The sequence below is a fragment of the Nyctereutes procyonoides genome, unplaced genomic scaffold, assembly GCF_905146905.1.
Source record: "Nyctereutes procyonoides isolate TBG_1078 unplaced genomic scaffold, NYPRO_anot_genome, whole genome shotgun sequence".
Lineage (NCBI taxonomy): Eukaryota > Metazoa > Chordata > Mammalia > Carnivora > Canidae > Nyctereutes > Nyctereutes procyonoides.
This window is the reverse complement of record NW_026575034.1, coordinates 8,622,143-8,648,554: the sequence shown is the minus strand read 5'-3', so window position 1 is coordinate 8,648,554 and position 26,412 is coordinate 8,622,143. Positions and strand designations below refer to the sequence as shown.

The 26,412-nt window shown below is 46.8% G+C and overlaps 1 protein-coding gene across 9 annotated transcripts in view; it reads left to right on the top strand.

Moving 5' to 3' along the window:
* Positions 1–26,412, top strand: part of NAV2 (neuron navigator 2) — a 724,598-nt gene that overhangs the window by 660,328 nt on the left and 37,858 nt on the right. For all 9 annotated transcript variants that reach the window (XM_055317510.1, XM_055317509.1, XM_055317508.1 and 6 more), the window contains 8 exons: positions 1,758–1,918; positions 3,742–3,930; positions 10,610–10,662; positions 16,422–16,445; positions 16,558–16,632; positions 21,707–21,790; positions 22,367–22,478; positions 24,016–24,161. In XM_055317510.1, the coding sequence (XP_055173485.1) occupies positions 1,758–1,918; positions 3,742–3,930; positions 10,610–10,662; positions 16,422–16,445; positions 16,558–16,632; positions 21,707–21,790; positions 22,367–22,478; positions 24,016–24,161 (844 nt within the window). The remainder of the gene's footprint in view (positions 1–1,757; positions 1,919–3,741; positions 3,931–10,609; positions 10,663–16,421; positions 16,446–16,557; positions 16,633–21,706; positions 21,791–22,366; positions 22,479–24,015; positions 24,162–26,412) is intronic.

Sequence of the window (26,412 nt, the reverse complement as noted above, 5' to 3'; positions counted from 1 at the left end):
AATTTGCAGCTCTTAAGGCTGAGAGTGTTTTGAACCATAATGCGAGGTAGGTATCAATGCTGCCTTTCAGTAGGAACTCGAGTAAAGCCAATTCTGAGAATCTAAGAATAAAAGTATTGAAAATCCCCCAACAAGACGTCCTATGGGAGGAAGTTCAGTACTGTGGCCCTAGAAGGGGGGAGTTGGCAAGGCCTTTTGTGCTAACAGTTTTCTTCATGCCTGTGACGGCTTCTTGTCAGCACCCATGCTAATACTTAGATCATGGCCACTCTCACGATGAGTTTGACACTGCCGCCGCCCCGCTTCCTGAGAGGAAGTTAACTAACCCCTCTAAATAGTAACATTTTGCAATTTCATATATATGTATGTATATACACACACACACATATATATATATTTTTAATTTTTGCAGTAGATCTGTTCTATCAAAATGATGTAGCCCTGGCTTTTCTTTCTTTTTTAAGATTTTATTTATTTATCTATTCAAAGAGACACACAGAGAGAGCGGCAGAGACATAGAGGGAGAAGCAGGCTCCTCATAGGGAGCCCGATGTGGGACTCGATCCCTGGACTGGGACCACACCCTGAGTCAAAGGCAGACGTTCAACCGCTGAGCCACCCAGGCATCCCATAGCTCTGGCATTTTAAAATTGTTTTTTGAAATTTCAGAATAGAGATACGTGCTAGGCTATCTTTATGCAACCGATGTGGCCTAGAAAGTTGTCTGTCCATCACCTGTAGCAAAAACAGTTAAGAGAGAAACATTTTTTGCCCCCCTCCCTCTGCCTCTCCCTTCTAGCTCCCCGACACATTCATGTCCTATGCCATGATGCCAAGAGCTCTTTCTTGAGTCAAAAGAATCCCTCTGTCTCCATAATCAGTAGTCGCCCCACGGTGATCTGTGTATAAGTCCAAGGGCACTCTGGCCACTGCACACTTGGGAAATTTGAGATGCTGCCTGTGGGCACGATGAGAAGAGAATGGATTTTGGAATTAGACACAAAATGGGTTGAAATCTCAGCACGTGATTTGAGGCAGGCCCTCCCCTTCTTTATGGAAAATGGGAATAACAGCCTCTGCGTTGCTGGGGGGGTGGGAGGTGTTGGCGAGAGGTCTGGGAAGGCACCCAGCACATTGGAGACATTCAGTACATCATTACCAGACACGTTACACACTCAGTGAGGAGGTGGGCCCCGTGACTTCTGTAGTGCCCCGGGATGCAGGGCTCTTTTTATGGAGACTTACTACAGCAAACACTGTAGGCATCGGTATCCTCACGCCTTTGGTCACGTCTGGTTTCTGATATGCTGGGATACCCACGGCCACTTAGTTGCGCTCGAGGTTGCAGATGCCCTGAGCTATCTAATGAAAACTTCCTCAAAGCTCTGACAGCAGCTCCTTTGTTGCTTCAGTCCTGTCAAGATGGGGGCTTTGAAATGACACTGTCATGAATCAACATGTTCCAGAAACGCCCAGGGACGGCTCCTTTGAGCATTTACTGATCTTGCTCCCTTTATGTATTCCTTCCAAACTGAAAGCAATTGCAGTTTTCCCCAAAGGCGGCCCAAGTAGCAAAACAAGGGTTTGGAGAAACTTCCTAAGTTTCAGGATGTGTAGTGATGTGATTTTTTTTTTTTTAACATCATCTTTGGATCTGTATTATATATATATATTTGTCTATTGATCATCAGCTCCACGGAGTTCATTTTCATACGCGCTGTGCATAGTTAATCCCAGCGTCATTTCTGCCCGTGCAGGTATGCGCCCACCTCCCAGCTTCGCACACAAGAAGACGCTAAAGAATGGTTACGGTCCCACTCCGCGGGAGGCTTGCAGGACACCGCCGCCAATTCCCCCTTTTCCTCTGGCTCCAGCGTGACGTCTCCCTCCGGAACGAGATTCAACTTTTCGCAGCTTGGTGAGTAGCCACCGATCGTTAGCTTTAGCTGTGTGCATCAGCTCCACGGGCAGAGGTTAACCTGAAGGAGGCCTTTGGCCATCCACATATGGTCCCATCACTCTCAGGATCTGATCAGCCCTCAGCAATGTAATATGATTATAGGAGATTGACAGCAAAGGAAAGAGAGAAAATAGAAAAGATTTTGGTATTCTAATCAGTAATTTATTTACGTGGCTGATACAGGTAGGGTTATTGCGAAGAGCCAACCACTCCATTTTTTTTTTTTCCTTTAAGATCTTTTTTATTTATTCATGAAAGACACGGAGAGAGAGGCAGAGACACAGGCAGAGGGAGAAGCAGGCTCCATGCAGGGAATCTGATGCGGGACTCGATCCCAGGACCCCAGGATCACGCCCTGGGCTGAAGGCAGACGCTCAACCGCTGAGCCACCCAGGGATCCCTATACCACTCCATTTTTGAGAGGAACGTATTCTGTTTCTAGGACCTCTGAAGACGTAAGTTCACATCTGACAGAGTAGTAGCATATCCCGTGTCTGGTCACCCGCATTGCTCCATTAAGCTGGAAAACAGAGATCAGGTTGTGAGTGAACAAGTATTCTTGGAAATGCCTCCTACTGACATGATGCTTTGACTGGCACAGTGGGGAAAGGAAAAGAGTTTGTAACACAGCTGCTGCTGACATGTTAATGGATTCTCTTTTAGAGACACAAACACACCCACACAGACTCATAAACAGGGTGAGAGAGAACAACCCAAAGCTTTATATGAAACCGCGTTAAAAACTGACAACAATCAGGTACTGAGTACTCTATGTAGTTGGAAAAAGGAAAGCTCGTTCCTGGCTAGCATCACCGGGAAGGATGGGCACTGCATCTCCAAAGACTGATGCAGGGGCAACAAAACCGTGCTCACTCTTGTCTTTCTCTTTAGAGGGGCAGCCTTTTCTGAATATTGTAAATAATAAGCGGGAGGTCTTTTTTTAATTTTTTTTTTTTTTTAAGATTTACTTATTTATTTACTCATGAGAGACACAGAGAGAGAGGCAGAGACACAGGCAGAGGGAGAACCAGGCTCCCTGCAGGGAGCCCGATGGGGGACTCGATCCCAAGACCTCGGGATCATGATCTGAGCCAAAGGCAGACTCTCAACCACTGAGCCACCCAGGTGCCCCTGAACAGGAGATCTGTAAGGACAGGTGTGACTTGTAATCAAGGCTTAACTTTGCCTTTTAATTAACTCCGTGGATGCTGTTGGGAATACTCTATGTTACTGAAATGGACAAGGTTGTCATTGAAAAGCCTATTTGGGCCACGGTGGACGTGCCCCTTGGTGCTGGACCTCTTTAGGCACTGTCACCAAGCATGAACCACTGGAGGCCGTGCGACCTGTGTTCACATTGTTCTTTCCCAGCCGTAGCTCTTTGAGGCAGGAGTTTCTTGTCATGCACAAATGCTTCCCATCTGATCAAAAGCCCCGTTGGACTATTTTAGGCTTTGCCTTTAGAGGGAGTTGTCCCAGATGAGCCCAGGGAGTAATTAGCTCATGCCTGGAAGGTGACACCAGCTTGTCAGAACGTGCCAAGTTGGAAAGCTGAGGCCGAGAGCCTTGCTTTGGAAGTGACCCACCTTTCCTCCCTTATTTTTAGCTCTCAGCGTGTTATTCAGATGCTGATGTGACAACCTTCTAGCAAACAGACAAGGGAGGGAAGTTGGCAGGAACTGATATGGGCGATACTAAGCAGTCCCCTTGTCGTCCCCATCTGGGATTTGAACAGAGGCATGAATTTTTCCAACCTTTCAATTCCCTTCCTTTCTTTCCAGCGAGTCCCACCACCGTCACCCAGATGAGCTTGTCCAACCCAACCATGCTGAGGACTCACAGCCTCTCCAATGCCGATGGGCAGTATGACCCCTACACCGATAGCCGATTCCGGAATAGCTCCATGTCCCTGGATGAGAAGAGCAGAACCATGAGCCGCTCAGGCTCATTCCGGGATGGATTTGAAGAAGGTAAGCAGGGAGGTTTACCATCTCAGGTCACCCATTGTGTCAGTGGCCCTGGCTACCGAGCTCACGACCCGGGAGCCCACCTGTCTGTGTTTCTAGCTCTCTCGCTCTGGGGGCTGGGGCTGGGGAACTCTGGATAGCAGGGTCTGGCTCTTCATTCACCTCTCAGGACTAAAGGTAAGAAGCTTGCTGAAGAAACATGAGTGAACTTGGCGCTGACCGAGCCTCACTCTCAGCTTCTCCGTCTTGGACTTGGGCCACAACTTCTTGGCATGGGCCTCCGTCTTGAGGTTCGGCTGCTGGCTCACCATCCTGGCAGAGAGAGTTAGTTCATTTCCCTGTGCTAACGTACCCATGTGGCTCTGAGGACCTGTGGGCAGCAGCCTCTCCACTGCACTCCAGAATTTTCTATTTCTCAAGCACCAATTTTTTTTTTTTTAATTTATTGGGTTATACCCTTTCCCTTCATGTATGCCCTTTTTCCTTCTTTGCTCACTAACTGTGAATATTTTGGATTGGATTTTTGTGCTTTGTTTATTTAAATCAGAATTTTGAGAGAAAGTAGCTGTGGACATCTTTCCCAGCCATCTTCCTCACTTAGTTCATCTCCCTTGTTCCTTTACTCAAGGTGTGAGTTAGGGAAGCAAGCAGTCATAATGCTATGGGGGGACAGCCCCACACCCCCGAAAAGCCTCCCAAAGATTGGAGTCAGTACTCATTGAGTGGTGGTTAAAAAATGTGGAGCAAGGCTACCAGGTTTGAATTCCAGCTCACCCACCTCTTTGGTATGTGATCTTGGACGACTTCACCTCTCTGTGCTTCTGTGTTCTTACTGACAAAATGAGAATGATACTAGTACCCAGCTCATGGAATTAGGAGAATTCAACGATAGGTATGAATGTTAACCTGAAAATGTTATAACATGTCCTAGCCTGTAGACTCTGCGTCAGCAGTGATGTCCTGGCACCTGGGGCTCCCCAGATAGGGGATGGATACTCTCAGAGCAACTGGAGTCCAGGCTAAGGCCATAGCCTTTAGCCCACAACCAGTGCCTTTTGTTTGTTTGTTTGTGGTTTGTTTTTTTTTTTTTTTTTTTTTTTTTTGCCAGTAACAGAAGAGAAGGTGGGAGAGAAGGGAGCCCTGAGTGCTTCCCTCTGCTCTCAGCCCTGGGAGAAAAATGTAAGCCCAGCATCCTCCTGAGAGGAGAGAACAAGCTTGTCTTAAGAAATCCCTAAGCGAGTTGAGAGGACCAGAAACACAGAATAAAGCCTTCTGCTTTTGCCCAGCATACTTGTTCACAAAAATTGTGAAGAGTTTAGTGACAGGGCGCTTGCCCCCTGGTTCATCTTCCTAGCCACTTCACCCCTTCACCCTGATTTATGTGTCACTTGCATCCAGAGACATCCAGTGAGCGACAGCAAGCAAGTCTGCAAATCCATATATGGGAACCTGCTGGGACAGAGGATTTCAGAGGGGTGGGGCCCGAGGTCCTTTGACAGGGTCTTACTGGGTTGATTTTATTTTTTTTAAGATTTTATTTATTTATTCATGGGAGACAGAGACAGACAGACAGACAGACACACAGGCAGAGAGAAGCAGGATCCATGCAGGGAGCGTGATACCGGACTCAGTCCTGGGTCTCCAGAACCACACCCTGGGCCAAAGGCAGATGCTCAACTGCTGAGCCACCCAGGCATCCCTTACTGGGTTTAAGAGCTAGGAATGAGTGCTGTAACCACCCAGGGCAGTCATGGTGGTGGGCACAGGGAGCCCAAGGTGAAAGCGTAGGCGTGTCTGCCTTGAACTTTCGTCTAGTCAGTGTGCTAGCCAAGCATGGCCACAGAGCATTCCCCAGACCTCCTGGTGACAACTCACATATGGAGTGTGTACCTGAGTGAACCGTGTTCAGTACTGAAACTTGTCCAAACAAGCACACTTCGCCTCGTAAAGATCCGGGACCATTACAGTATCATCATCAGAGAGCTTTTATTTATTCCATCTGGAATCAAGCTGTCAGGCAGGCAGCACAACTGTGGAATATCTGGGATGTCAAAGTGACATTGATAAAAAATGCTTGCCCACAAGCAGTGTCTAGACTTTTGTAAACCCTAATGATTCATGGTGACGTGGAACTGAAGGGCAGAGGTGGAAATCAAATTGAGGGGTAGGAGGTAGGAACCGCTGTCAATATGCTAGGAACACGTAACATTTTTATCTTTTGGGAAATTGTGCATCAAATTGATTTTATTTCTTCCAGGGGTATTACGTTACAAAAACAAAATCGAGCTCGTGCAATTAGGTGTTTTTAATTCCATTGGATAAAGTCTCCTCCCACCTTTTGAATTTATAAACCCCAGGGTTGTAGAGACAGTTGGGGGAAAATTTTACATCTACTGTTTGGACCAAATAGAACCTCCTTGTAAGAGTCAGTTGGGTATATCGTATGCCAGAAAGCAGGATAGAAATTTAAGAAGAATTAGCACAAGTACTTGTGTGAGGTTTTTGTGGGATTTAATTAGCACTTTCCATTTTGAAGGAAGTGGGAGTCATAAATATGTAGATTAGATACAGGCATGGCCCATATGCACCCTTTCAAAGTTATTTCAGGTAAATTAATTTCCATCAGATGCATTATGCAATCTTAAAGTCAACTTTAATAGTATACATTTAGGGAGATGCTTGAGGCATTTTTAAAATGGAGGTCTTTGCCCAGGGACTTTACCAATCATCCCTAATTGCTAGTGTAATCTAATGCAGTTCATATGATTGATTGATTGATTGATTGATTGATAGATAGATAGAGCAAGCAGTTCATATGGAATCCATAGGAACAGAGGAGCTTATTAATAAATAAATCTCTTCTTTTTGCAACTCACTTGGGATTCCAGCCCCAGAGTTCTACTTGTGATTGAAATCCTGACATGTCTACTACTAGCAAAGAGACTTTGGGAAAGGGACTTGACTCTGTTCAGCCTATTTCCTGTTTACTAAAAGACAGAAAATAATCGTGCCTGCTTTAGAGGATTTGAGGTGAAGATTAGGTGAGATAAATCCCGGAAAGCATCTAATGCAAAACGACTTGGAAAAAGGTTTACAGTAAGGACTCAGTCAATGGTACCCATTGTTATAATTGTTGTGTTTTGTTTTATCCTTCTCCCCAAGGGCCATTACATCTCTGCTTTGTTTCTGGCAAAATTGAAGCCAGAAGAAGTGCTTTGGGGACTCTGTGTCACCAGGACTAGGTCCTAAACTCTTGATTTTCAGCCCGCTGTTCTCCTGTTCAGTCTTACCTTGACCTTTGGCTCTGCCTTGGTCACAGCTGGGCTTTCTTACCTGTGTGAGGTGGACTCTGATCCTTCATCAGCGTGTTTTCAGATTTTAGTTCGGTTTCCTTTGCTGGTTCAGGGGGTGGCCTGTTAGCATCAGAACTGTGTCTCCTTCTCCCCGGTCGTACCTGATAGTACCAGCAGTGGAGCAAGAACAAGGATGCAGTGGCTAGATGCGCAGACTCCACCCCTAACTAGCTGTGTGTGCTGGACCACATCACTTGTGTATTAGTGGTAGAAACTCCTGCCCTGTCTGGGAATATTACCTACAAATTCTCTGATATTGAGGGTCGCTTCAAGCAATAGTTAGAAATGAGAAAGTGCTTTGATTGGTATGAAGCTGAAGATACATGTGAGATGCCAAGTGTGGCATCAGGGGCATTTGATTGCTTTACTGGCTACGCTATGCCCAGTTGTTTTGTTCTGTCTTCAGAGTGGACGTGTAATCACCTGTGCTCTAGGCAGGGGTGAAATCATGATTTTCTCAGACATGTGTTTCTTGCTCATTTGGTCCCAGCTTATATCTGTGTAGATTGGATGAGGGGCTGGGGAAACCATTCTAAAACACACCAAAAGCCTTTACCAAAAAAATAAAAAACAACAACCACCTTTCAGAAACCCATAAATCAGGTCTCTTAAGGGCAAAACGGTCTGCAGACTTCTTTTTTTTTTTTTTAAAGATTTTATTCATTTATTCATGAGACACAGAGAGAGAGAGAGAGAGAGAGAGAGAGAGAGAGAGAGAGAGGTAGAGAGAGGTAGAGACACAGGCAGAGGGAGAAGCAGGCTCCATGCAAGAAGCCCGATGTGGGACTTGATCCCGGGACTCCAGGATCACACCCTGGGCTGAAGGCAGGTGCCAAACCTCTGAGCCACCCAGGGATCCCCCCCAGTCTGCAGACTTCTGGTCAGCAGATCCTGTTTCTGAATGCTGTGTGATCTTAAATAGACCGTTTGACCTCTCTGGATTTCTTTTTCTTTTTTTTTTTTTTTAATTTTATTTATTTATTCATGAGAGAGAGAGACACAGGCAGAGGGAGACGCCCTGGCCTGAAGGCGGCACTAAACCGCTGAGCCACCTGGGCTACCCGACCTCTCTGGATTTCAAATTCCTCAGGGGCAGAGATGGCCTAGACAAGTCTTTGTGTTCCTCTTGGCTTCAGAATTTTAGAGGCACAGGTATAGATAGGGCAAAAACACATGGTGTGCTTTTGCTGTTCTGTCTTTGTAAGTCTCGCGTGCGTTTTGCTGTCCAAGAGTATCCAAGCCACATAACTCAGGCTCTGATTTGGTTCAGCTCAGCTGGAGCAAGGCCAACTGCCATGGTTTGGGCAAGCCACATTCAGTGTGGTGTTGACTCTGGAAATCAAGGAATCTTTCTTTGGACCACAGCCTTGCTCTTGCTATTTACCAAGTGAGAGGAGTTAATTACAGAGAAAAATAATTACCTCCACCAAAGCCTGCCAGATACACCGTTTGCCTGCAGCCCGGGGCTTGCATCAGGATTTTGCTGAAGGCAGCGTCCGTAAGTCTGTGTGTACGGGCTGGACAGATAGAAGAGACAAACTCCCATCTTTGGGCAGCCTAGTTCTAAGTGGCAGCCTGTGCCAGCTGAGCAGGTGGTGTGATAGAAAAGTGTAGCTTAAGGGTGGCTACGTGTTACCCCGTCTCTTCCCCCATGGGCCTCCAATATAATCCAAAGTAGCCCCTACTTGCCCGTCTCATGGGCTAACATAAATTAACCGCTTTAGAATATCAGGCCACTAGGTTGGGGCATGAGCGGCGGCTGCTAATGGGTCTACGCGTTAACACTGAAAGCCATGATTGGCCATTGACACCATAAACTGATTCCTTATGGTGCATGGGCCAGAGAAGTCATGGATGGCAGAAGAATGGAGGAAGAGATCTAGAACCCTTGGCATTGCTAAGGAAGGTGGATGTGAGTAATGGCGTAGGGATCGCCTCAGAAAAGCAGGCATCTTCTAAGTAAGAGAGAAGAGGGCCAGACAGGCAGGTCAAGAACGGGCTGAAATGAGAAGCATCCCAAACAAACAGCACTGTACAGGCGGAGACTCCGAGGCAGCCAAGTGCTATGCAGGGCCTGCTCGGGAGAGAAGTGCAGGATTCCGAACATGATAGGAGCACAGAAAGGAGGAGCAGGTCAGGAGGTTTATAGGGAGACAGCACGGAGGCCCCTGGGACCGTGGGTGGGGCGGGGCGTGGGCTGAGCTGTTTGTCGGGTATCTTGTGGGCAGGTAGCTTCTGCCGAATGCTGATCCAAGTTGAGTTCACTTCTTGGGTGGTAAGTGCAAGCCGTTTAGCGCTCGGGGAATGTTACTCCCAAGCCTCCCAGTCTCAGACCACAGGGGATAGCTGGTCCACCGGGGATGGCTAAGTGTGGGGGGTAGAGCATTCCACTCGTGGTCAGGAAAGCTGTGCCCAATTAAACGTCTCTGATGTCTCCACGGGCATATTCTTGTCTTTCAAAAAGTTGTTGAGAGATTACTAAGGGAAAAGATCATTAAAGAATCTGGTTCCCAGAAAGAGAAGTCAGTTAGAATATACTTAGTCCTGGAAAAGACCGTGACTTAAAATTATATAAAGACAGTGGAATGTCTCCACTGGGCTGGGGGCAGGAAGGGGCGTGAAGAGGGTATGACGGTGGTTGTGGTTCTAAGTCAAAAGTCCCAGGCAGACACAGAAAAGAGGACACTGCTTGTTTGTGTAGAAACCAAAAGAAAAAAAATCTCTATTTCGGTAGATAATGTTTTCTAACCAAGTGTTTTACTACGTGTTCATCTAGAATGAGTTTAGTGCACTGTGGCCCACAGCCAGCCTCCTGTGTTCATAATAATCGGCTCATCTTTGTGCACACACAAGTGGCGGATGCTAGCAGGGTATACAACATCTATGCAACACAGTCTCAAGCCTAAAGGAATACACTAGAAACAAAGAAGGGAGTAGAATGTGCTGGAATGGAGCAGGTAACAGGTTGCCTGTGGGTAATAGAATTCTGAGCTGTGTAGGTTGTGGCAGGGAGTATGTTTTCTTAACAAGTCTCTGTACTTGAAAACTTGTATTTAGTAATCATGTATTATTTTCACAGGGAGGAAAAAAGGATTTAGAGTTTGTAGGGGAGCAAAGTGAGAGAGTGGGGTAAAGGAAAAGAGATTCCCTTAGCAAATTATTCCGTATTTGACCCTGACCTATTGCCAGACCAGGAAAAGTTGGGTCAAGGTGAGATTAAATTGCCTGGTCGTGTCCTATAACGCCGACTTTCTCCTCCTCTCTCCCTTTTTGGCTCCATCGAAGCTAGCTCTGCAATTCACCTTCTTTGTTTTGTTTTGTTTTAATAGTTCACGGATCCTCGCTCTCCTTGGTTTCCAGCACGTCATCAATTTATTCTACAGTGAGTATAAATCAGTGCTGTGTGGCTGTGAGCATGAGAACTGGGGCTCCTTTATCAAGAGGGTTGAGAATAAGATAAATAAAATCGCTTCTCCTAGAGAAAGTATCTCTGATGGAAGGAGCTCGATTAATTAGGGAACAAGATTTGAAGTTCGCAAACAGCTATTGATTGTAACGTATCAACCAGTAAATCAGGAACTGACTCTTTGTGAAGTAGAAAGAAGAGCAGCCCCTACCTTGTGGAGCTATAATAAGGATCCAGTGTTAGGAAGATGATATTTCACTACACTATAAGCCCTTTGAGGACAAGGACTTTTTCTGTTTTTATTCCTGGTGCTTAGAACAAAGCCTAGCACATAGTAGGTGCTCAAAATATAGGCTCGAATGAGATAAGAAAATGCATGTAGGATTGAATATAGTGCACAGAGCAAGCTCACAAGTGTTGGCTATCATCAATGAGTGGTCTACTGAACAAAAGCCCCATGTAATCAGATATGGTTCTGGATTTGTTCAGGGGTGCTTGCTTTTTTATAGCTATGTGTGTAATATTGTTGATCTTAAAAACTTTGGGATTCCTATGAGAAAAAGTAAAAATTACTTTTTAATAATAAAATATTAATTGAGAATTGGAAATCCTTTAACCCTTTAAATCCTTTAAATCCGTGGAGGACAGATGTTTTGGTAATTCACTTTTTGGCAACGCCAGGTTCCTGGGCTACATATATGGAGCAGGACAAACTGTGTATGGCCCTTATAGGTTAAAGGCCACCCTGGAATCGAGTGAAAGAGACCAGGGCCTGACTGTTCTTTCTTAGGCCTATGGCGAGCACATAGACCTCAGTGATTGTTGACGTCGTCTGATTTGAAGGACCTTGAAATGATCCCTTCTGCTCCTACCCACCTTGCCCCTCCACCTCCAAAACACCTCATTCTTTGGCCAGTCATCTTGTCTGAAATGTCATCACAGAACCCTCGGTTTTTCATTTTAAAGGCTTTACATATAGTGACTTTAGAGAGGGGAAGTATTAAAGCCTTTGTCTACTAAGAAAGCATAGAGAGGACATTTTGTCAACTAGTATATACATTAAGTCCTTTCCTCAAGAGGGAAAATCTGTGCCATGGGTGCCAAGATGGTACTTTGAAACCTAGATTTACTTCTCCAACAAGATTTCCTGATCCTGTGCATTTGTCAGACTCTGGGCTAAGCCCCAAGGACAGGATGTGGGTAGAGAGAGGAGCCTGCAGCTGAAGGAGAAAACCAGAGGCACCAAGGACACCCAGGGTTGGGGGTACTCCGCTTTCACCAGGTTGGTGCAGAGTAGCTACTGCAGACATCACCGTGCCCGGTGGAAATGCCAGAGTTTCCTGTTAACACAGAGAGGGTAGATTAGATTCTTTTTGGAAGAGTGAAAAACAGGGGCTGGGCTGCATGAGCCAGCCTTGGAGGGAAAGAGCATGAGCTTCTCCCACCATGAGAGTTCAGGTGTAGGAACGTCCCTCGCGTTTCCTGGCTCCGCTGTCTTCGAGCAAGATCACGTAGTCAGGGGTCTCTCAGTAGCTCTCGTTCTGGGTGTGTGGACAGGAAATTTCAAATTATTCTTTCTGAGTTGATAGCAGTATGCACATTACCAAGGACCTAGGAATGATCCTTAATTCCATGTTTAACTAGATAGCAAGAGACCCACAACCTATCTTCGTTTTTTCTCACTATATGACTTTGTACAAATGACCTCATTATTCCAGGTACCTGTCAGTTTTGTCCTTGCAATCAGGGAGCCGGGTGGTCTTGGGGTGCCCACAACTTCTGACACTGACCATGTCGAAGGCTCTCCTTTACTGTCCTTTATCTGTGCCTTCTCTGAACATATAGGTTACTTTTTGCAGACTCTTATAAAAAAAATAGTCTAACATTTGAATGGTTTTTAAATTTTTTTTTTAAGTTTTGTTATTTAAGAGGGAGAGAAAGCACAAGCAAGGGGAGGGGCAGAGGGAGAAGTGGACTCTCCGCTGAGCAGGGAGCCAAGTGCAGGGCTCGATCCCAGGCCCCTGGGATCATGACCTGAGTCAAAGGCAGATGCTTAACCAACTGAGCCACTCAGGTGCTCCTAACATTTAAATGTTTTTGTGCTTGAGTAGTCTGCTAATTCCAGATTGTATCTGGCATCACATCAAGCATGAATGTGTGGTCCTTTATCTATTATTGGCCACTTGGAAATAGTAGAATTCTGAAACTCAGACACTTCTGTAAATGCTAAGGTGAACAAGTTCCTATTTGTTGTCTAAAAGGAGATTGTTGGGATTTCCTAAGTTGCTACCAACCCAGACCAAAGAGCCTGTTTAAAGGCTGAGTGTCTTAAAGGCTCTTGTTCAATGTTCATGGGTTTTATCCCCTGAAATCTCTATAATTCATGGATATTCAAGAATTCTCATTCTGGCTAAAAATTGCCCGTAATTTTAGTTACAAAGGAAAGAAAAGGCAACATGATGGTAAGCAACTGCCATGGAGAAGTCACTGCCAACCCTTGGATAGAGAAACTCCAAGAGGCTGCATCTGGCATTGGGCTGGCTTTCTTGGATGCTAGGGGGGCAGCAATTGAGTTCCCAGGGGAACTGCTAAATGGAGAGAGGCTCCCAGCCTCACTTAGAGTTCCCAGTTACACAGAAGAGCAGCAGCTGGGGAGTAAGATGCAAAGCACCAGATTTTTTTCAGGCTGTGGTTGAAAACTGGAGCCCAAGCCTAAAGACAGGTGGGCTGAGTGACAGCGGCCCAGGGATGGGGAAGGAGAAGGAGGCTCGTGGACAGAAGTGCTGAGGAGTAGGGCTCCTCCTATATGGGTGGTTCAGCCTGCTGACAGACCTCCAGTAGCCTCCCAAATGTTAGATAGCTGTGACATTCTCACCATTAACTTTCGTCTTTGGATCAGACTCAGAAGTCAGGGGCCTTATTTCTGGAAGGCCTCCATGAGATTGGGGCTGTAGTAAAAGAGCAGGAGAATGTGCCCATTAAGATCATCGACTCTAGAGCCAGACTACCTTGGGTCCACTCCCAGCTCCTCCTTTTAACAGCTGTGACCGTGGGCAAATTAGGCAACCTCCCTGGGCCTCAGTTTCCTCATTTGGAAAATACACGTGAATAGTATTAGTAAGTAAACTCACTAATAAACTCAAGGGGGTTTTATGATAATTCAATGAAAAATGAGTGGAAAGGGCTTAGAATAGTCTCTGGCACATGGTAAACATTCAGTAAATGTCACTTATTACCAGAAGGTAAGCAACATGAGGTGACGGGCTCGGTGGTCATATTCACAGCTGTATCCCATGTTCTTAAAACTGTGCCTGGCACATAGTAGGAAATCTATAATTGTGTGATAGGTGGTGGTAGTGGGCCTGAGTGGATGAACAGATAGACAAAGAGGGTGAATAGTCTCAGAGAGGGAAGAGTAAGCCCTGAAGACATCTCCCAGTGTCCTCCTGAAAACATTTCTTTTTTTTTTTTTTTTTTTAAGATTTTATCTATTTATTCATGGGTTACACAGAGAGGCAGAGACATAGGCAGAGGGAGAAGCAGGCTCCCTATGGGGAGCCCGAAGTGGACTCAGTCCCAGGACTCTGGGATCACATCCTGAGCCAAAGGCAGATGCTCAACCAGTGACCCACCTAGGCATCCCCTGAAAACATTCCTTAGATGAGGAGATTGTCCAGATTGTGACTTTAGGCAAGCTATAACCTCTCTGTGTCTCAAAAGGAATACAGACCTACTTTGTTGGCTTATTGCAAGGATTAAATGGTTTGGCCCCAATAGTCCTAAAAACCAGTTGCCATTGTTACAAGCCAGCTGGAGGGAGGGCCCTCCTGGGCAGGATTAGGAGTCAGGGCAGTGGGGTCGGGAGCAGGGGGCCGAGAGACATCAGACAGGAACCAGCTCCCCACCTACCACGGCTGATGGACGTAGGGTCTGCAGGGTCTAACCAATCATACCGCTCTGCATTCTGAGCTAACAGAGAAGTAGACACCAGAGTCAGAGTCAGATGCTGATTTTTTTTAATTTTATTTATTTATTCATGAGAGACACACAGGCAGACACAGGCAGAGGGAGAAGCAGGGTCCTTAACAGGGAGCCCGATGTGGGACTTGATCCCCAACTGGGATCACACCCTGAGCCAAAGACAGATGCTCAACCACTGAGCCACCCAGGCATCCTGCTGATTTATTTATTTATTTGTTTGTTTATTTATTTATTTATCCATCCTGCTGATTTTTTTTTATTTTTTTTTTAATTTTTATTTATTTATGATAGTCACAGAGAGAGAGAGAGAGAGGCAGAGGGAGAAGCAGGCTCCATGCACCGGGAGCCCGATGTGGGATTCGATCCCGGGTCTCCAGGATCGCGCCCTGGGCCAAAGGCAGGCGCCAAACTGCTGCACCACCCAGGGATCCCCTGATTTTTTTTTTTAAATGGCAGGTTTATCACTAGTAGAATTAGATGGGACATGCATCTAGGACTCAAGGACAAAACACAGAGTCTTTTTTTTAATATATATATATATATTTTTTTAATTTTTATTTATTTATGATAGAGAGAGAGGCAGAGACACAGGCAGAGAGAGAAGCAGGCTCCATGCACCGGGAGCCCGACGTGGGATTCGATCCCGCGTCTCCAGGATCGCGCCCTGGGCCAAAGGCAGGCGCTAAACCGCTGCGCCACCCAGGGATCCCTAAAACACAGAGTCTTTACCGATTTCCACTTGCCTTCCTGGCTCCCCAGTCACTGCCCCACCCCCAGGGAAAAGCAAATGATGGGGTGGACAGAAGGTAGGAACACTTCCAACCATTGCCCAGAATGTGGACTTTGTTTTATGGACCCCCCCGCCATGAGAACCTATGGAGAACAAAAGGGTCCCTCCACTGTGATTTCCCCTTGTGGGAGAGGAGGGGTGGGGTGGCCCCGAGGTCTCTGGCTGGCACATAGCTGGGTCATCCACAGACACAGGGCCCAGTCTGAAAGACCCTCCCAGGCCTTACCCTTCCTTCCCAGAGTCACAGGTAACTGCAGGCCTTGAGGTGGGGCAGCACGAAGGTGCTCAGGGCCTGGGGAGTCGGCAGGCTGGCTGACGGGGCTCCCCGCCTCCCCCACCTTGGAGGCCTTTCTGCCCTGCTGCTGCTCCTGGGGTGGCGCTTCTGAGAGAAGATAGGGAGGGATACAACGGGTGGTTAACCCATGGGCAGCCCTCCCTGCCCCCAGCTGGCATCGCCAGATTTACCACAGAACACCCAGTAGTCAAATTACAAAATTCACACAAACGACTCATAATCGTTTAGTATAAGTTGTGCCCAGTGCCTTGTTGTACCTATGGGATTTTTTATTTGCTGTATTTTTATTTGTAATATAAATAAAATTTTTATTCGCTACATTTGGGCGTCCCGACCCTGGCTCATCCCTCCTCATCACACCTTCTGAGCACACCTGACCTTAGCATCTCCACAAGGGAGCAGGGGAGGGGGGGTGCTCCTCACAGCCAAAATAATTGGAGTATCGTTCTCATTCCTCCTAATTTCTCATAATAATATGCTGTTCGTATTTGGACTTTCTCATTGGTCAAATTCACTGAACCAGTTTATCCAGAAAAATACACCCGGAAAGAAACTAATGAGTCTTCAGGTCTGCTGTAAGCATTCAAATCTCTGGTGTCCCCCACAGGCTACATCTGCACCGTTCCCTGTTCCTCAACTGGTCTAATTTCCCTTATGATTTCTTTACAGCCAGAAGAAAAATGCCAGTCAGAGGTAAGGAACAGTTTGCTGGGTGGATTTCCTCCTTCCTTCATCACTCACTTTACCCCGCTCAACCTGAGGATGGGCTCTTAGGGCAAGTAACTCTGTCCCTTGCCATCTTTAGATTCGCAAACTGCGGCGGGAGCTGGATGCCTCCCAGGAAAAGGTTTCAGCTTTGACCACGCAGCTGACCGCAAATGTGAGTACAGATCCGGGGGGGGGGGGGGAGGTAGCCATGGGGGGGGTCGTGGGGGGCAGCCTCTGCTGCCTTTGACAGCCGTTATGTCACGGCTGCCTGCCCCCCTCCGCGAGCATGGCTTTAGCATCGTGAGCATGAGCGTCAGCCGTGGCACTTCTCGGCCGTGTGCTTCGGGGAAAATTCCCTAACCTCCGAGCCTGCATTCGCTCATCTGTGCGACGGTGGATGGTAACGCTTAGCCTCTGGGTTGTCATGTGGTCAGTACTGGAACATGTTAAGTGCTCAGCACTGTTCATTTCCCTTTTCTTCCTCTTTCTGAAACTTTTCATCTTAGAGGTTGGGAGCGGGGGGAGCCAGGAGAAAGAAATCTAAGGCTCCGAATAAATAGCTGACTGTTCTATAATTATAATATACACAATTACGTGTTAAGGAAGTGCTGCCAACCAGCATTCAATTCAACAACTGTTTGAGTGCCAGCTCTGCCCCAGGCACCGTGGGTTCAACAGCAAAGCAAGCCCAGTCCCTGTCATCTTAGTGTTCTTTCTCTGGCACAGCAGAGAGACAAAACAGTTTTGCTATGACATGGTGACCGTTAAGAGAGGGATAAAGGAGAAGGTTGTGGGAATATGTAAGGAGGAACACCTAAGTCAGTCTTGTGGTGTGGGGGAGAGGTCAGGAAAGGCCTTCTGGGGGAGGAGGTGACATCTGAGGGAGGATGCATGAGAAGGGCAGCATTCAAACCACTGTGCAAAAATGTGTTTTTGTGCAAAAGCCCAGGGTGCAGATCTTGGTGCCTTTAGGAACTATAAGTAGCTCCATGTAATTAGAATCTCCGGCTTGGATGTGGGGAAGAGGCCAGGGTAGAGGGGAAGAGAGGCATCGAAGAAGAGCGAGGGGCAGGTCACATCACGCACACATCACGGAGGCTCTCAGCTCTTAGGGGGAGAGTTTGGGCTTCCTACTGAAGGTAGTGGAGCCCCATCAGTGCCTCTGAAACAGAGGAGAGGCGGTTCGGTTTGCTCTTCCCGAAGCTTCCTGACCTGACCATGGTGTGGTTAGATGATTAGGGGGTCAGCATCGAGGTGGAGACTCCTGGTCTGCAAAGGAGGCCTGCGGCAGAGCTGTGAGCCGGTGAGGGCTGAGGCTCCAAAGGCAGAGCCTGAGATTTGCAGAAGGTGCGGAGATGCCCTGAAGCAAGGCCTCCTGCCGGGAGCGCACGGGCCGGGCTGAGACCACAGACACTTGCGTGCGAGCCTGTCCGAAAGCAGCCCGCACTACCCCCATAACGTGCTGTTCAAATGAAAGGCAACTTCAAAAGGTTGTCTTCCCGGGGCCAGGAAGCTGAGTCAGTGCTCAACTTAATCATTTACCTGGGGGTTTTGCCCAGGTAATTCCTGGCTTAAGCCCGAGTCCACCCAAGGAAACCATTTCTCTCTAAAGTCTGCACACGGAGTACCTCGTGCAGCTCTTTTTTTTTTTTTTTTTAAAGATTTTATTTATTCATGAGAGACAGAGAGAGAGAGAGAGGCAGAGACATAGGCAGAGGGAGAAGCAGGCTCCATGCAGGGAGTACGACATGGGACTCGATCCCGGGTCTTCAGGATCAGGCCCTGGGCTGAAGTCAGCACTAAACCACTGAGCCACCAGGGCTGCCCACCTCGTGCAGCTCTTGACCTTAATTACAAGCTCAGTAACTCGTCGTAACTTCTCTCACTGCGATTCATTCTCCTGAGTTCTCTCACATTTCTGGGAGTCTTTGAATATTTTCCACACCCTCACACATCAGGCCCCTGTGTGTTTCATTATCCTTTTTAATTCTCTTTGCTTCTTCTGCCATCACTGATGCTATCAAAGAACATCAAAACTTGATGTGAGATCTGAATTTTGAAGCTTAGTTCTTATTTAAAAAAAAAAAAGCAAATCCAGAGGAATTCTTCAGCGAGTAGCCTTCATCTAGGTACCATTCGCATCCAAGATCAACCCCAGACCCAATGGGCCAATCTGGATATAATCCAAATGTGAGGTTGACAGAACCCCTGTCCCAGGTTATTTAGAGCTACTGCGCCCCCCCCCCTTACGAATTACTGCTGTCAACTGGTGTCCCTTACTGCTCAGTGCTCAAAAAAATAGTCATTAGTTTACTTCTCAAAAAACTTGGGTTAGTTCCTCCAGTGAACTCGTGCTGCCCCAAAGACCTTACAAGGGGCCGTGTGGAACTCTACCCCCTGTTCCAGAAGAGTCAGAGTGAGATTCCCTTACATTATTATTATTCCAAAAGTGTGCTTTGCTCCTCACAAAAGCCACTGAATCCAGTATTGTTTTAAAGTAAATATTTAGTCTCACCACACACCGCCGGCAGTGCTAACGTGTTTTATTGTCTGCCATCTTTCTCACAGGCCAAGCTGTGTTTGTTTTTCTAGGACAAACTACTCAAAGCCACCTTCTCTGGGTGTTTTTATACCATTCGTGTTTGTTTTCCTGGGAATGTGAGAATGGCAGTTGGTAAGGAGTCTGTTGTGTGGCTCCGAACCGAGGCTCCCCACTGCCTCTCGGCCCGTGTTTTCACAGTTGCTCGTGACCCAGAGTCTGTCCTTTCTCTCGACAGCAAAATGTGAACCTCTGTTTTTGGGGGTTTTTTGGTTTTGTTTTGTTTGTTTTTTTTTTTAGAGAAAACATGGCTTCTTGAGTTTGCGAACACACCTCCCCAGTAGCAGTCTTCTTGGGGTCAGGTTTTTGTTTTTAAGTGAATAGAAAGCATGAGTCCCCACAAAGAGAATTGGGGGTGGCAATCAAACAATTGAAGAAAATGGAAATTTGGCCATTTAGATTTGACCTTGGCGTTCCTTTGAAATGCAAGGTTAGCAGTAATTCTCAGCATCCTCTTGCCCTGACCCTGTATCCTTCATGGACTGTGTAAACTGTCTTGAATTGTTTAGCTTTTGTTCTGTCATAGTCTCCCGGGCAAGCTAAACTAAAGCATATCTCTTGATTTTATTATTTTTTAAAGATTTTATTTATTTATTCACGAGAGACACAGAGAGAGGCAGAGACCCAGGCAGAGGGAAAAGCAGGCTCCCTCTGGGGAGGCCGATGTGGGACTCGATCCCAGGACTCTGGGAATATGACCGGAGCCAAAGGCAAATGCTCCACCACTGAGCCACCCAGGTGCCCCTATCTCTTAATTTTAAAATGCAATAGCATTTTCTCAATTTTTAATAGGGAGAGGGCACACAATTAGAAAGAAACTGGCCAGCCCACTTCACATTTATATTACAAGCAGTCCTGCTCTGCTGACTCCTACCGCTGTCGGAAAAAAAGGCCCAATGGTGAATGCTAGACCTGTCGTATCCTCAACTGTTCTGTTTGATGAAGTCTAGTGACAGAAGCCTTGGACTCACTTCTCTGAGCTCTCCTCTTTAAATTGAAAGGTCTGCTGACCCTCCTCACGACCCAGGCCAATGTCCCACCCATCCCCTGGTCGTTGCCTCACTTTTGATTCTTCATGGAGTACATCGTCAGTCCTCTTTTACTCTAGAATGTTCATACCATACGATCAGATCTCACTTCTCCATCCTCCCAAGACATTTCCTTTGCCAGCTCTTCCCCTATACTCACCCTGTTCCTAGAACCCTCTCTTGGTCTCTCCCCATCTGTGTTCTCATCCTATCTTTCGTCACTTTCCCAATTCCAAATCTCTTCCTTTCCTCCCCCCCCCCCACCAAAGTGTCCGTTCACTCCTGCGTTTATAGACCTGAATTCACCAATACTGTTTCACTTACTGCTCACAATAACCCTGGGAGGAAAATGGATATTGCACCCATTTTATAGATGGAGAAACTGCAGTCAGGAGGATTAGCTCACTTGTCCCTTCTTTGTTCTTGGTTTTAACCATATTATCAGCATCCTCCGTCAACCAACTGAGGATGGCCCAATATAGCACCTGCTGCTCTGGAGGAAGGGGGAGGCTGCTGCTCTGTGGAGGAAGGGGGAGGCTTCATGTTAGGACACAGGTTGCATCTTGTCCTCCAAGAGGGTTGCAGAGAAAGGGGCAGACAGGAAAGCATCACATTGCTCAATTCTAAGATACACGGTTTTTTTCCCCCTACCTTTTAAACATTTCTGAAAGTGGGATGCATATTTTGATTGTAATTGGCAGCATTTCTCAAGATGTCTTCGTGCTGTATAAAATAATGGTGCGTCTGATGTCGTGTTCTAACAGAGGTTTATAAAAGTAGAGAACGACCTTGGGGGAAAGTCCTAACTCCCTGGAGGAACAGGGGAAGGTTTCTCCAAGGAGGTAGCAGATGGGCCTTTCAGTGGCTTTTTATTAACCAGGATTATAACAAGCAAAATATGCCAACCACTTTGTTCATCCGTTCTACAAACACGCTCAATATGAGCCTCTGCTGTGAGCTTGGCACTGGGTGAACAAAGCACAGTGGAGCAGAGGAGACAGACGTGAAGCAGCAGTTGTGAGAGCACATGTGTCTAAGCGTGACACCAGAGTGCACATAGACCAGCAGTCCACGTCCTTTTGAGAGTGACCATGAGGGAACCAACCTGTCTGGGGGTGTCATGAAGACGTGAGCTGAGATCTCTATATTTTTTTTTAGATTTTATTTATTTATTAGAGATGCGGAGAGAGGTAGAGACACAGGAGAGGGAGAAACAGGCTCCCTCTGGGAAGCCTGATGTGGGACTTGGTCCCAAGACCCCAGGATTAAGCCCTAGCAAAGGCAGATGCTCAACCACTGAGCCACCCAGGTGCCCCAAGCCAAGATCTCTTTAGAAGGATGTGTAGAATCAGACAAGGACATGGGGGTGGGGAAGAGCATTCCAGGCAGAGGGGAAAGCATGTGTAAAGTGGGAAGAAGCACAGGATCTTTAAGGACATGATAAGCTGGAATGACTGGATCCCAACGAGAGATGGGGAGTGGGGCTCCCGAGCTGAAGAATTAGATGGCTGCTTGCTCATTTGGCCCCCATGAGGGTTTTAGCCTTTAAGACCCAGCGTCCATCAGGCCCTCTTCCCTTGCAAGGTCATGTCACTAAGACTGTGTCTTTCCTCCCCCAGGCTCACCTGGTGGCAGCCTTTGAGCAGAGTCTTGGAAACATGACAATCAGGCTCCAGAGTTTGACCATGACAGCTGAGCAAAAGGTAAAGTGAGAAAGGATGCTTTTCTCCTCCCTGCTTGGAATGAATAACAAACCTCGAAATAATACTCTCTTTTGTTCTAGAGAATGGTATAGATTTTGGTGTATATGAGCTATTGGAATCAAATCATAAAGAGTTGTACTCTTCTGAGTGCAGATATGACCCAGGTTGCAGCAGCATCAGTGACAAACCTCACAATCCTATTTCTCCTACTTTTTTTTTACATTTAAGATTTTATGTATTTGAGAAAGAGGATGAGCACAGGTCAGTCAGGGAGAGAGGGAGAAGCAGGCTCTCCACTGAGCAGGGAGCCTGATGCAGGGCTCGATCCCAAGACCCTGAGATCATGACTTGAGCCTAAGACAGATGCTTAACCAACTGCGCCACCCAAACGCCCCCCCCCCCATTTCTGCTGCTTTGATGTGCTTCCGTGCCCATTGAAAATTGATCCACCCTAATGTATAGGACAGGGTTTGTGGAACTCCTTCGTGCCCTAAGCTCCTGGGCTGAAACCGAATTGTCCTTCATTTGAATTCTGTACAGAATGATTGTAGGATAACCAGTATTTCTGTTCCTCAGGATTCAGAACTGAATGAGTTAAGAAAAACCATCGAGCTGCTGAAGAAACAGAATGCAGCTGCCCAAGCTGCCATTAATGGGGTCATTAACACGCCGGAGCTCAATTGCAAAGGTAAAGGAAAGAGCAGCCTCCAGACCAATGACCTTCCTGCCCTTAGTGCCTTCCCCCGACAACATGCAGTGCAGCCTCCCTGCCCAGGGGTGCATGTGCGTGGCAGTGGTACAGGGCCTGGGAGGCAAACACTTTTAATCCCAAACTCCAAGACTCTGTGAAGACTGCTCTCCTGCCTCAGCCTCTTCCCTGATGTATCTCAAAAACGGACGAAAATCTGTTTCTATTGGCAAAGTATCAAAAGTGTTTCACTTCACTTCACCTGTGCCCTTATTATGCTCTGATACGTGGACATGGGCTAAGCTGGAGTGAGCATCCCGTGTTTGTCCAGGGAGGTACTTCTGAGTAAATTGCTTTGTGCTCATGTGTCCTAACCTGGGGCGGGAATGGGACCGTGAGGACGAATTCCCTCCCGCCGTAGCGATATTAACGGTAATGTTAGAAGGCCCAGTGACAGCTAGCGTTTGCGGAACACTCATTGTGTTGTAAGCACGTTGCTCAATGTTGTCGGTTGTTCATTATCTCATTTTCCTCCCACGACAACCTCCTGAGTGTGGTGCTGGTCCTCTCCACAGTGCACTGATGAGAACCCTGAGTTGCAGGGAGGAGGTTCCCGTCCAGAGGATGCAGAGTAGTAAGATGCAGAAGTGGGATTAGCACGTGGGTTTCTCTGGAACCCATGCTCTTTTTTTTTTTTTTTTTTTTTTTTAGGATTTTATTTATTTATTCATGAGAGACACACAGAGAGAGGCATAGACACAGGCAGAGGGAGAAGCAGGCTCCCTGTAGGGAGCCTGATGTGGGACTCAATCCCAGGACCCTGGGATCACACCCTGGGCTGAAGGTGGCACCAAACCACTGAGCCACCCGGGCTGCCCTAAACCCCATGCTCTTAAAGAGTAGGCTGTGCCTTTGTGTGGAAAACCGGCCGCAACCTTTATTTGGCATCACCGTTACTTCGGATACCAGGCCCTCTGAAAAGTGATGACCGAGTTGAAATGGGAGGGATGAGCAAGAGCTGGCCAGCCTGAGTAAGCAAAGAGAGCGTTCCAGAAAGAGGGACTAATGCACATTAACACGTTAAGGCTCTGAGATGAGATGGGCTCGGCATTTCCAAGGGACCGAGAAAGGCTCGTGAGGCAGGAGAGTAGAGAGGACTGGGGCAGGGGCAGCCAGACAACACAGGTGACTGTGCCACAATCCCCCCCAAAACATAATCGGGTGCCTATCTTAGGCTTAAGAGAGCTGGTGTCAGGGTGTAGGAGGGGGTCAGGGAGGGGGGTTCTCTTTCTCAAAGCTTCTCCTGACTTCTGTTTGGTGAAGTGGGTAAAATGGGCCCTCATTTAATTAAGTAAAAAGGGCATACTGTGCGCCTGCTCCAGGATCATAAAACCAGCAGCTGAGAGCAGAAAGTTCTGTCCAATAAGAAAGACCTAGGAGTCCTCAGGTGTGTTGGATTCAGGTGTAAGAGTCATTCCCGGGGACAGAGGAACGGGCTCAAGGCCACAGCTGCTGATGTCCTGGCCTGGGTCCCCAGGAAACGGTACCTCCCAGTCTGCAGACCTCCGCATCCGCAGACAGCACTCCTCTGACAGCGTCTCCAGCATCAACAGTGCCACCAGCCACTCCAGTGTGGGCAGCAACATCGAGAGTGATTCCAAGAAAAAGAAGAGAAAGAATTGGGTGAGTGTATATCCAAAGACTTTGGTGGGTGCTAACAGACCAGAGTCCCCCTCTCCCCAGCCCAGAAGGAGCCCCCAGGCCAGCTCTTAACTCCAGAGCATAGAGCTTTGCGAGTGGATCCAAAGAAGCTTGTGGATCTTTTTCTACCAAATTCAGTGTTGTGCTCAGCCAAACACCAGGACCTAGGAAGTTACCACCACCTGATAGCTTTTCTGTTTCATGAGACTTTATGTGACATACTCCTCTTTCATTTCATATATGTGTCATTTCATCCTCCTCATATGTCAGCCACAAAGTGCCAGGTAATAGAGCCAAGTTACTCTTGAGTGGTTTCTTCTTAGTTATTTGGGGGGTGGGAAGTGGGTATTACTAGTTATCCCATCGTTATCCATGACCCTTATCTGTTTATTTACACAGTTGCCTATGATAGCATGAAACCAATTTTCTTTGAACACTTTTTGACCGTGTCCTATAAGTAAAAGTTTCATCATGTAGATATTAGGTGTTCGTGAAAGGTGTTAAACTGGGGCGTTGTACTTCAAAATGGCAAGTTTAATAGACCCAGTCTCCAATGCATTGTTTCTCCACGTTTCCATAATCCCAGTGAGCCTCTTGAATTTCTGTACAGTGGTGTCTTGAGCAGTTTTTTTCCTATTTTCCTGGGATATTACACCCACCCACCCAAGTCTTTTTCAGGTAGGTTCTGTGCCCAATGTGGGACTTGTACTCACAACCCCGAGATCAAGAGTCAGTCTCATGCTGCGACTGAGCCAGCCAGGACCCCCTCCCCGACACCACCACCACCCACCCCGGCCCTCGAACTTATTTTTAGTTCACTTGGGGCTGTGGATTGATATTTGCTGCTCCCTGTGTTCAGTGCAGGGATATCCCAGGTTGATCTGAAGTGGGCTAGTGCTCAAAGGGCCCCATCCATCAGTGCTGACGACATCGTGTCTTCATAGTAGCTTCAATGTCCTCATCCATTCCATACCCTTCTCCCTCATTTTGTGTTATCTTGGATGGGTGGCGAGGTCTAGCAATAGAGCAGTTGAGGTTGGAGTAATTTCGGTTCCTGATGACTTGCACTAGAAGACCGTAAGGCCAGTTCAGTGTGGCCCTCTCATTATTCTGACCAAGTTTTTCCTTTGTTGCTAATGACTTGCAGTCGACTCATTGGCTATGCCTTAAAGAGCATTAACATATGTTGCTGATTCTAATATACTGTTGGCAAAATATGGTCTGATTTGATTATCAAAGTGATGAGAGAGAATTATTTTCTATGAAAAACAGTGTTTACCCATTTTCTCCAATTCAAGAAATAAAACTTACTTGCATGAAGACAGATCTTGGTTATCGGTAGAATTGGGAAAGATGGGTAATTGGCATTCTCAGACGATCCCAAAGCTTACTTCTATCTAATCTTTGTAATCTCCTCTTCCACCTGGCCCCATACCAGAGGTAGGCGCAAGGATTTAGGTTGATGGTTTATGTGCCAGGTCCTTCTGTTTCTGAAAGTGGAAATAGGATGAAAAGTAGGAAATGGGATCTCAATCAATCCACCACATGTTGGAGATGCCATTCCTTATAGATGTAATACTGATGGGTTAAAAAAAAAAATCCCATTAATTACGTCAGAGTGGCCTGTTTTAAAATTTCTTAATGGCTAAGAAAACCCCCAGGATGTTTTCTGAAGGAAAGAAAAATTTTTACAAAAAAAAAAAAAGAAATCACTTTTTTTAAAAGATTTTATTTATTTATGAGAGACACAGAGAGGGAGAGAAAGAGGCAGAGAACACAGGCAGAGGGAGAAGCAGGCTCCATGCGGGGATCCCAATGTGGGACTCGATCCCGGGTCTCCAGGATCACGCCCTGGGCCGAAGGCAGGCGCCAAACCACTGAGCCACCCAGGGATCCCCCGGGAAATCACTTTTTAAAAGACCTTATCTCAAGACAAAACTTAATTTTTTTGGTCTAGAAAAATATGTGCTCATCACGGCTTTCAGAGAAGACCCTGCACTTTAATTCTTTCTTTCCTCATTAGCGTTTGCAGATCTGTCTCATGATTTGGGGAATTTGTCGTATCCCAATTCCGTTTTCCCAATATAGTTAATGAATTTCTTACCAGCGCTTACTTTTTGAGTCACAAGTGAGGTGACTAATTCCCTGCTTATTCTATCATCTTAGGTGTAGGCAAGTACAGCAGGAACTCCTAAGTAGATCTATCAGAGGGCTGTATGGCCGTGTTGGGACT